Raw genomic sequence first — 12,061 nt, 5'->3', positions numbered from 1 at the left:
GCTTCTGGCTGTTTTATGTGTCTTTGATAAAGGGTCCAAGTCTCACAGACATAAAGGAGAGATGGCAGAACTATTGCTTCATATATATTGCAATATGCCAATTCTGATGTATTGACAATCAAAGCCTCAAGTGTTGAATCCAAAAACGGTTGTAGCCCCCAGTGCATATAGGAAAAATCAGTCATTGTGCAGTTATTTACAGAGGCTTACATATTCTTAAACAGTCATGTTGCTAAGATCAACATTTTTTTATGGTTATAAACAAAAAGGTTAGATGTGCTGATAAGTCCCTAGAAGAGTTTTCAGCTCTCTCATGGAGGGGACTGGTAGCCAGAGAAGTTTATGAAGGATGGGAGTATTATCGTGATGGTGCCACACTGTCATTATCCAAATGACAGTGTGGCACTGCTCTGAATATAACGGAATTTCTAAACTCTTGGCAGGAGGCGCAAAACCAAGTATTGCAGCAGTGGCCATTTACCTCAGAAAAAACGTCAACCTGTGGTGGACCACTAGAGGGCTCCACTCACACCCAGTGTAGAGGAAGTGTGTTCCTGTGTTTTGTGGCGCGATATGCGCAGTTGATGTTGGAGACGAATAAAGAAGGAGTGAGAACTGAGAGCTGTGTCGTTGATGCTTACCTCCACAAACCGTTATATTTGCATTTTTTAAACAGTATTTGGATCAGAAGACTAAATACAGTATGTGGTTTTAAAGTTTGTACTGGAGATACAGATACAGCGAAAGCTTTAACATGTCATACTAGAAAAAAAACACAGATCTATCAATAACAACACTAGTAATGTTTTAATGAAATGTTACATTGCACTTATTAGCTTGCCAGTAAAAATGGTTTTGAGTACCTGTAATTTCACAGCTTAGTGACCACTCTGCTGGTTGTCCTGTGTAGCCTATGGCCAAGAGAGCTTAATGCTGGCAATAAACTGAGTGAGATATGCATCAGTGTGAACAGCTAAGAGCATGACAGGAAGATGAGTGAAAAGTACAACACAACGTGACATTCCCTCTGAGGTGAAAGACGTGACAGTAGCTCATAATGTATGATGTCTTGTTAAGCTACACACAAGCTACACACACATACACCTAACGCAACTAGTCAAAAATTCATAAATAATTTCAATTTCTACACAAGATACCTGAGGAACATCTAATTATGTAACTGAGAAATGAATGAAGGGTGTCGTAATGGGGTGGACTGCGATGCACTGAAACACCTTGTTGCAAACTTGATGGTTTCCTGCATTATATCCGTCAAACTGCTGCAGGGATGCACAAAAGCACCAGGTACCAGACTGTCTAAGGTGCCTAGCCTCGCTGCGTGCTTTCACAAAGTGAGAGAATCAGAAGGAAAAGGACAACGGCGGGGCTGAGAGCAAAGGACGACAGGATCGTACTGCCCAAAAAATATTTGCAGACTGGATACTGAACACCGTTGTTGAGGTTACTATTTATCTCATGCCAGCCAAGTTGGCACGCACATCTGGCGCTGGGTACTTAGTGCAATTATTTATGATTTCCTCCAAGATTTAAAAGCTCTTCGCCCGGCCTTGTAATGCAGTAACTGATTGCACTGCTAATGTAATTAAGGGGAGATTATGATGTCCACGTGGCACACCAGATGGTGGCATTCACAGCGATGGGGGAAGGCACAACTGGCACACCACTGCACAAGGGCAGTGAGGCGCAGTCAGTCGGAGCAGTCCAGACTCCCCACCAGACGGAGGAAAGTGTATGTGTGTGCGCGCGTGTGTGTGTGTGCGTTTGTGTGTACGTATGTGTGCATGCATTAGTGGTCTGCATGCACAGATGCATGTGCGTGTATGGGTGCATTTAATGATAAGTTGAGCAATAAAGTGTAAGCTGATAGAGATAAGCAAATGTAATATACTACAGAAGCAATTACTTACAGTAGGACGGTCACATAAGATCCATGCACAAGTATAAATACACAAATGAAACTTAGAGGCCATATATAAAAACCACCGGTTGATTTTGGAAGTTGTGTACAACGCCATCTCCAAAAAAGTTGGAAACTGTTTAAGATGTAAATTACAGAATCTAACGATGTGTGAATTATTTAAACTCTGAAGCACGTGTTATTGAAAAAAAAAAGTGTTTCCGTCTTGAAATATATATACTGCATGCTCATTTAAAACCTGATCCCAGTAGCACGATTTGAAAAAGGAAACGTGGTATGTTAAGCTATTCTACCTTTCTATGATCAGAGTTTGCCAAATGCTGCAGATTGGCCTGTTTGACTCTTTTATAGATGTATTTGGTTGTAACACCTGCAGAATGTAGGTGTTACAAGAAGACCTTATCTAAATCATAAAATATGTATATATTGTTCAGCATTAATGATGCCTACACATTTGTGTGCACTAATGCACAGCTATGCTGTCATAAATGCTGGATTTTAACGGTATAACAATCATTTCCTGAAATAATTTCTAGTTTTATTCAGCCAGACAAGACAGCGTGCTACTGTATTTTGCTTAATTCCAACTTAAATGAGCTCCTGATGCAGATTTAACTTGCATTTATAGCTTAAGCGACAAACTCTGCTCACTCTGGTCTGTCGAGCTGGTGCATTGATTTCCACAACAGAACTGTATCAGGTGGAGCTGGAGGTGGCAGAGTTGAAGATGTTGAAATTTTCATTGGATGTAACCAGGAAGGACAGGGTTAGAAATTATTACAGTGAGAGAGTTCAGCTTGGGCGGTTTGGAGACAAAGTTAGAGGGGCAAAGCTGGGATGGTTTGGACATTTAAGACAAGCAGTCCAACTCTTAGACAAAGGACATTAGAGATGGAGCTTTCAGGCAGGAGGAAAAGAGAAGGTCTATGGCTTTAGTGAGAGAAGACATGCAGAAGGTGTGTCTGACATGAGGAGGATACAAGGAGATAGGGTGAGATGAAGACAGCAGATCCCTAAAGAGGAAGATGAAGGAGACTGAATAAGAGCCTGAGGATCATTGCAATTTAACATTTGTTTTTAGCTTTGCCCCTGAAGTACAAGGATATCTCTGGATTCTCGGATTCTTATAATGATATTAGATTCTTAATATCATTAACATTACAATAATGTTAGCTGTAATCTTTTTCAATTTTCCTTGGACTAATGCTATTCCTAAATTGTTGGAATACTTGAAACAGTTGTTAAAAGAGTGGCGAACCCCTCCCTGTCTTTACTTGTGGAAGACTCAGCCTCTCTGTTTATACCCAGTCACGTTACAGACCTGCAGTTAACCTAATTTGCAGTGAAATGTTCACCAGATGTTTGTTTTAGGATTAGATCACTTTTATGTGCTGTTAAAAAACAAAACATGTGGCAGATATTGATTTCAAACTCAAACAGTTTTGATATTAAACTTATTAAATATGCTTTGATTTGAAAGGATTTGAAAGGATTTCCAAATGAATGCGTTCTGTTTTTACTGAGATACAGCAAGCTTTGTCGGAAATAGCGCCGCGTTATCTAGAAGCATTTTAAGAAGTCTCCTCTTTTTATGGATGATTTGTTTTAAACTGCAAACATGAAGAATTAGTGAGTGAATCTGACAGTTCATACATCTTCAACTTGTGCAATTCAGTGCTTTGGCCAAGAAAACAGATGGCATAAATGGAAAATTAAATCACATTTGGAGAAGCCATCATGTTTCGGGAGTTTTTTTCCAGCCAGGGCAGCAATGAGACTCGACCAAACTGACCTTTAATTAGAGAGAAGCATGATATCATGGAGCCATGCGAGGCTGTATTCTATGGGGACGCTCAGGGTAGGCTTCCTAAAGCTTGTTATTATAAGCTATTCAGGAGACACGTTTTTTTTTTTTTTTAATGTGTAGAAAAGCAAGGAGGAGGGGGTTGAGGGTTATATATAAAATGAGACCTGCAGATTTCTACATAGCCCATAATGGGCTCATGCGGGTGACGGGGACGTTGGGGCGCAGTAGATTTCCCAAGTTGAGATAGGATATTATTACTCTCGGGGTGGCAACACAGAAATCTCCATCTCTGTTCCCTAGTCTAGTGTCAGCAAATTACTGAACACAGTGAATGACCTTTACACGTGGAAAAGAAAACCTTTGCTGTTTTTTTTTTTTCCTTTAATCATTCAGGTGCAAAGTTATTCACCAAGGTATAATTTTAGTCCAGGGGCTCTTCTTTCATCCACTGATTACCACTCATGACTACAAGATTGTTACTAGAATGTGTGTGTGTGTGCATGATATTTTGCTCATGATAAGATGATCCAGTATTTATGGGGTCAACTTTAAAGCGAGATGTGTCATAAAGTATACATGAAACAAAGCGTGAACAGAGAAATCACAGTTTTAATGAACCTTTTCAAAATGCCAGCTGTAATGCTATGCGTCCTACACTGGCTGCTCCCCCACAGAAATCTGCCACAGCCATCATTCATCTTACCCCACAACCCTCAGCATGCAATGTGCCACACATTAAAACACTGTAAAAGCTGATGGTTTTCACAGTTAGCATGTGTTGCTGCTATCTCCAGACTCTCAATGAGTGTTTCATCACCTATTCCATAATTAGAGCATTACTTTAGCAGGTGCACCTCTTCGCAGCTGGAGCATGTGTTGTTGTTTTGGGGTTTTTTCCCCCTCCGTCTACTCTTTTCTCCCTACCAACACCTGAGATTTTATTTTATCAACTTCAGCACCACTGCAAATCTCTGCCCAAAACGAGCGCGTTTCAGTAGGTTGTCAACACCTTGATGTGATAGCATGTGCTGGTGCGTGTGAGGTTGGTGGTGGTGATGATACGGGGTGTTACAGGGGCTTACTAAGTAGGAAAATCTTCTTCCACTGTGTAAACTTCCTCACCGGAATTAATTGCAGCTCCAACTGACATACAGTTAGCCACAGTTATCAGTGCTGTGTTGTATGACGTGAAGAACACTGTTTGCAACATGCCAGGATCTTTACACTTGTTTTATTCTGTCAGCCACAGGCTATGCAAGACAAACTATTCTCCCCATTACAAACTCAAATGATGACTTAAAGGAGTAAAATCTGATAATCAGATATATTTGGAGGATCATGAAAGATGTTATGCGAATTATTCGAATTGTCATCGCACTGCATCGACAGTAAGATTTGAAACAAAATGTAAAAGGCAAACATTTTATTTTCTCTAGGTCTTTTATGTTCATTAAATGTTAATATACTGGATAGTGAGACAATCAACATCAGAAAAGATTTTTTAAAGGAAGGGTTATAAAGGCAAGCGGTAATATTTTTGTCTGCATCCTTGGTAAAATCAACCACATGAATGGAAGTGTTAAAATGTTTTTTTGTTACATGGGGTGTCACTTTCCTCTGAAAGTCACCCCCTCTTCATAAATTTCAGAAGGAAAACCGATCGCCAATAAATACATCTCACTGCGTGTGACATTCGGCCAGCATATGGCACCATGTCATAGAGCAGAGCAACAAGTCTTTGATTTGAATACAGTACATTAGGATAATAGTCGCAGAATGAAATAATTTATTTGATTGGTATGGTGGGGGCAGAAATAATAAACTCGATGATGGGAAAGCATCTGCCGCCTGCTGGTGTTTTGGACAGTCTACAAAGAGGCTTTCAAGTTTTGCACTCAGAGAGACATGAACATCCTAATGTTACAGCTAAGTCAATACACTGGGCTTGGTCTTACTTTCATCTGATTACAGAAACGACATGTGACTATTAGAGAGACAACCAACTGCCAGGAGGCGTGACCTGTAGATATAGCCATGTAATGATAGCCATTTAGTGAAGCACAACCTAATTTACTTACAACAGCTAAATTGGATCACGTAGGTTATTGCTAAAAAATACACCCTGGCATTGCAGGCCTTGAAATTCTTTGCATGCTTTGTTCTTAATTTAAGTTGTTTTTTTTTGTTTTGTTTGTTTTAAGCAACTGATATCTAAGCCGTTTGCTGAATAAAATGTCCCATTTTGTTTTTTTTATCGTTTAATTTATTTATTTATTAATAAAACAATAAATCACAGGAAAAAAAATATTCTTGGAAGACCAAATATTGGACTGTAGTTAATAATTTCTTCCCTTGAACACCAGGAAGTATTTCCTTGCTACATGTTGGCATGTAAAGGCCAAAGTTCACAAAGTGGTAGTGATAACGGGGGGAGACGTTTTAGCAGGTAAAAACACAAAGGACTCTGGGTTTAGCTTCTGTGTCAGCTCACCGTTGAGTTTGTGGTGGGTTTCAAGTCTCCAGGTAATTTGTAAGACTGCTATATGACGGGCGTTAGCGTTTTATAACACAAGATGCATGTTGGACGTTAACTAGAGCTGTGTTTGCGTCACACCCCTCTCGGTAAAGCAGTTGTAACTGGGCACTTGTAAATAAGCACTTTCCAGATGGATACAGGATAAAGCTAAAACTATTTAAACCCTAAAACCAGTAAGTATGCTAGCTAAACAGAAAGTTGGTTTTTTTTAGCCAAAGAACTGCTCTTAGCTTGTAAATATGACTGTCAGATACAGCATAAACCGCATTAGCGTCTTAATTTTATGAGCATAGTTTCTAATAATGGTTCTTAACATAAGAATTATTGAAGTTTGTCACCTGTGACCTGACAGGTTAGCAATATGCAAAATGTTCGCAGGTACATGTTTAAATAATTTGTAAGATTATTATTATAATATTATAATATTATAATTCTCCATATAACTTACAACCACAAACTGGCTCTTCAGTACTATTTAAGACTGTATACTATCTTGGATTTCATGGTGATTTTTGTCTTTGGAAATGCAATATGCTTGCAATGGTTTCTCTTTTTTTAGTTAATCTGCCTGGATAAGTTCTCCAGGCCTTGTTTTTGTGCTGGAAAAACAAAGCTCATTTTAAACAAATGAATGTTGCAAAGAGATTCTTCAATCTATTAGCTAATTTGCTATCCTGTTTCATTTGAATAAGTACAGCTATCTAGCATTTGTTAAAGAGACAGCTGTTTTCTGGAGTAAAACCCCTAATTTGATCAGCTTAATTGCAATAGATTTTCTAAATATCAAGATTGAATGCAGCAACTTTGTCAGTTAGTACAAGAATGTTTTAAACCTAATCTAATAAAATTGCGCAAGGGAACCTTTTGTAAAGCCACTTACCCTGTAAGAGGCTTGCATACCCATTAGAAAAAAATTCCCTTAGACAGGAAGAGATAGCAATTGATTGGGACTTCCTTGAAAATATGTGATCACTCCCCCTAATTTGTGATTTGGTGAAGTCATTGGGTAGTCTCCAAATGCTGTTTTGTCACTGGTCTCACTTGTCATTTGATCCTGGATTAGGCGGACACTTTTTCTTCTAGATCCTAATAAGCCTCATCAAGAAGTCAATATTGTGGCCATTTTAGCCAAGAAAGTCTGTGTGCATCCTCTGTGTAATGACTGCCAGAGGTGAAACACACACATACACACACACACACACACACACACACGCATATATATATGTGTGTGTGTGTGTGTGTGTGTGTGTGTGTGTGTGTGTGTGTGTATGTGTGTGTTTCACCTCTGCAGAAAGAACCGTTGATACCAATTGTACCAATTGTAATGGTACTCTTCTGCTTTTCTAACAGAGCTTCGACATGTCTGAAGTCAGCAGCAAGTTTCCCATAGACCCCATCACTGCAGTTGGAGTAGTGTCTTCACCCAGCAAGGCCCCTGATGGCTACTATGTTGTGAGTACAAACATCCCGAGTATAGGTTTTATATATAAAAGACTGACGTACACCATGAAATCACCAATTGCATTCTGAAGGTTCAGTAAATGGCCTGCATTTGTATAGCGCTTTTCTAGTCCATAGGACCCCAAAGCGCTTTACACTACATTCAGTCATTCACCCATTCACACACACATTCACACACTGGCGATGGCAAGCTACATTGTAGCCACAGCTGCCCTGGGGCGCACAGTGTTAGCATTTTGCCTGCCACCATGATGTAAACCATACATGGATGAAAGGGTGGATTGTTATCACCTTATGCTGGCAAGCCTGGTTATTAAGCTGTATCCATAGTTTTCAGATATCCAGATATTCACTAATTAGTTCCAAGTAAAGAAGTCATTCACCAAAAATGGACTATTTTTATGGCTGTTCATATAATATAACCACTAGCACTTTATATAGCCTCTGTAGAAACTATCTACACCCTCACTTATCTTAACTGCACTACTGTATAGCTCTGTGTAAATAATCATTCTGTACATTCGATAATCTTTAATCCTACAACTGTTTACAACTTGCATAGTTCCCATTTCTGTATAGCTGTATATCCCAGATTCTGTAAAGTTATTTATTTCATATTCTGTATAGTTTTTCATATTTATATCCTGTTCATATCCTGTACATAGCTTGTACTCACTACAGCCTGTACATACTTATAGTTATAGAATATTCACAACATACTTCATACCGTGTACATTATAACATACCATAATAGACCCATTTCTGTAATATACTCACATATCTATATTATTGCTAATATATATTGTAATTTATCTATATCACTAAAGCACTTCTGGATGGATGCAAACTGCATTTCGTTGCCCTGTACCTGTGCATGTGCAATGACAATAAAGTTGAATTCTATTCTATTCTATTCTATTCTATTCTATAATTAACATACACAAAACCAGTTAATTAAAATTATCCATAAGGCGCCAACGATGAAAATACAGTAGATAGATCCAGTTCTGAGTCAAATTAGCAGAGGTGACACCTAGCCACTTTTGTCAGTGGTAACCCCATATAGTTATTATGATGGGTATAATTACTTACAGTAACTGTAACTGTTTTTTGTACCACACCTGTTAAGGTTCTGATGATTTTTACCCCATGAAAGGCTGATGGGGTATCGTCATTATCATGCTGGGTAGGTGGGTGGGTGGCCAGGTGAAGTGGACACCTAAATTTGTGAACATAATAACTCGAGAGCAAGGTGACTCATATTTCATATTTCATTACATCGACTCCAAGGTCAAAATATCCCATTTGTAATTTTTTTGAACTATAGGCACCTGCATGTGTGTTTGCTAAAACAGGCTGAGAGCAAGTCTGCACTTTATTTCATTTCTTTTAAAAATCACAGGTTCAGTAAAAAAGCACTTTTTTGTCCTGATGATGCATTTAACATTTTAAAGTGTTTTTGTGATAGGACCAGAATCCAAATTGTTAATCAGTGATTGTTGTCATAATTGGAGATCTAATAAGATTTATTTTGCTTTCTGTACTGAGTTGCACATGTAACAGTTGAAAATGATTGTGTAGCATAATGCACACCCAGGCTGTTGGCACCCTTTCAAGGTGTTTTTGTAAGATCTGCTAGATGACTTATTCATAAAGTTTACTTTGATGATTAGACGGATTGCCATCGTTGGTTGCCACCAGTGTTGTAGACACACCAGAGGCAAAGGTTTAATGATGTTAGGTTTATCCCCATATAATTTAACTTTGTCCTCATGTTTTCTTTATGTTCAAGTCTCACAGCATCTTCACCATTAACAGAAATGTGAAGTAGTGCAGGGTAGGCTGCTTAATTAGATTTTTTTTTGTAACTTAGTTTAAAGGGTAAAAAAAGAGAAGACAGTGCGCAAGTTTATCAAAGCACGAAACAAGCTCAAGGGCAGATCTCTCTTCCTCTTCCCTTCTTCCTATTCAAGCTTCTTTTGTTTTCATTAGGCCCCCAAAGCCTCCCTCTTCCCCCTGTTTTTATCTCTTCCTGCTCCACCCAACACACTCAGCTTGTTCCTATCGAGCAGATGACGGTGGGTTGGCATCAGAAAGGAGCCATCGGCACGGAAACTGCGTACACGCAACACAGTAACAAACACAGGGAAATCAGATTTCATTCTCTACCAGTCCACTGCACCTTACGCTGTGTGTGCAAACACTGTGTATGTTCCAGAGGGTGGTAGACGAGAAGTGCAAAATTAAAAACGAATTTTTAAAATAAATATAAATCTGATTTCACTCTGTTTTTGCAGGAAATACTGTTACTGCATGAAAACATGCTAGTAGAACTAATTGACCAAACTTAGTAGGTTACTACTTTAGTTTCAAATGGTAATGTTAGCATCTGAGCTACTTTGGGCTGCTCCCTTGTCACAAAGGGTCACCATAGTGTGTAATTCTGCATGTTGGATTTGGCAGGCTTTTATACCAGATGCCTTTCGCTTACCAAGCAAATGTGTGAGTCGCTACACTTGGAGCCATAGCTTAATGCTATTGATCTGTTGCAAGGGTATCATAATAAATAAATCTTAATCACAATGTGTATGCTCCAATCAGCCTCAGCTGCACTTTGCGTTGAAATGGTCAGCTGCCAGAATGAACTAAGATGGTGTTTAGCAACATGGCAGTTGCTAAATATGAGAAATTTGATATTGTTAATCTTAAATGCACTGTTGTAAGCTTGTTAGCATGCTGTAATTAGGATGTAGTTTATGTAAAGTATTGTGCCTATGTACAGCCTTCCCAATGTGCTAGAGGTTGGCTGTCGACTCCTAGTTGTGTCAAGTTATCAGTGCTTAGCTGCAGGGATGTTGCTAGTAGATTATTTTAAACTACCTCATAGCTGCGCTTTGTGACCTGCGTTGGTCACTAAACTGGCTGTGGTTGGTTTTAAGCGTTAGTGTGTTGTTAGTGGATCACCCACAAACTTTGGCTGCCTAATAAATCTGATGACTTTCTCTATTTGAGATGGTAGCTTCTGATAGAGTAAGATACTCGTTTGTAGAAAAGAAGGACTGCAGTACAACCTTTAAGAGGGTTTTATTGTCAAATTTTTAAGTCAATTTTAAAAAGTTATGATTCAAGATTAGAGCATAAAGAATAAAAAGTTAAGTGCAAGTCATCCTCCAAGATAAGATTCAAGGTCTTTCAGGCTCATAGGATCTATTTCAAATGCGTTTGTCCCATCTTCAAGAATATCTTTTCGAACATCACTATGTGGTCTTTCATCTGCAGACTTGAAATACAAACAAAAATATCTGCAGTTGGTATCAGTGTACTAATGCACCACTGAGGAGGGAAAGTCTCAGGATATTAGCTGTATTGATTTTTTTTCTCCTTTCATATAAGAAATCTTTTCAAATACCTCCTTAATACGGACTGTTCACCATGCTTTCCATATACTTTATAAAGCAGATCAAAGAGCTGATTTACTCTTTTGCTCTCTGATACCGTACGCTCACATCTCTGAACTTGAGCAGGTTGTTCCAACACGAGAGAGCGCAGGCCCAGATCAAACACTGTTCCACTGGGATCAGGAGCTTTGCTAAAGCACCAGCAGCCACCTAACATCAAACGCACTGAGTAGACTCTTGCTCACTCATGCTCTGTTCATGGGTTGCAAAGGAGCTATGGCAGCTAGCTTCTTCCGCTCTGCTTTCAGCTAAACTAATTGCTCGCACGCTTTAGCACCCACTTTAACACACACGCTGAATCTCAACAAGAAAGTCAAGTAGATTTCAAAGTGACTTTAGTTCTTTAAAGTACACATATTATGCTTTTTGGGTTTACCTCTTTTTCTGTCATAAACTATTTTTGTGCTTGTCAAACACCTGCAAAGTTCAAAGGTCATCCAGAAAAGTTATTCTCTGTCCAAAATGTCTTGTTAGGAAAACAGGGTTTCTTGCATGGCTTGTCTACATCCCTGCACATTTGCATAATGGCCACCTAGTGGCTAGTTGAACACAGCCTCAAGCAAACAATATGCAGCTGCCCCACATCATTATTATGTACTTGTTAATGCTCCTCCTCTCTCTGTAAATTATTTCAACCATGAACAAAACATTTAGGCATTGTAAGAAAGAGTGAATACGTCTTATCCATCCTCTTATCCTTATCAAGGTGATGGGGGGCTGGAGCCTATCCCAGCTGTCACAGGGCGACTCTATTGCAGGGCTAACACTTAGAGACAGACAACCATTCACACTCACATTCACACCTATGGGCAATTTTAGAATAATCAATTAACCTAACCCCACTAACTGCATGTCTTTGG

General features: G+C 39.1%; 1 protein-coding gene across 4 annotated transcripts in view; it reads left to right on the top strand.

Moving 5' to 3' along the window:
• Positions 1-12,061, top strand: part of LOC146696646 (multivesicular body subunit 12B-like) — a 53,508-nt gene that overhangs the window by 11,818 nt on the left and 29,629 nt on the right. Inside the window, exons 1-2 of one of the 4 annotated variants that reach the window (XM_085474858.1) lie at positions 6,123-6,192; positions 7,633-7,734. In XM_085474858.1, coding sequence (XP_085330984.1) covers positions 7,642-7,734 — 93 coding nt within the window. In that variant the 5' untranslated portion in view covers positions 6,123-6,192; positions 7,633-7,641. The other 3 variants (XM_085474855.1, XM_085474857.1, XM_085474859.1) reach the window with 3 other exon arrangements.

This window comes from Copadichromis virginalis, linkage group LG12, assembly GCF_057382275.1.
Source record: "Copadichromis virginalis isolate Kocher_CV1m ecotype Utaka linkage group LG12, C_Virginalis_male_GT1.1, whole genome shotgun sequence".
Taxonomy (NCBI): Eukaryota; Metazoa; Chordata; class Actinopteri; order Cichliformes; family Cichlidae; genus Copadichromis; species Copadichromis virginalis.
The sequence above is the reverse complement of the archived record's forward strand: the minus strand, read 5'-3'. Positions and strand labels throughout refer to the sequence as shown.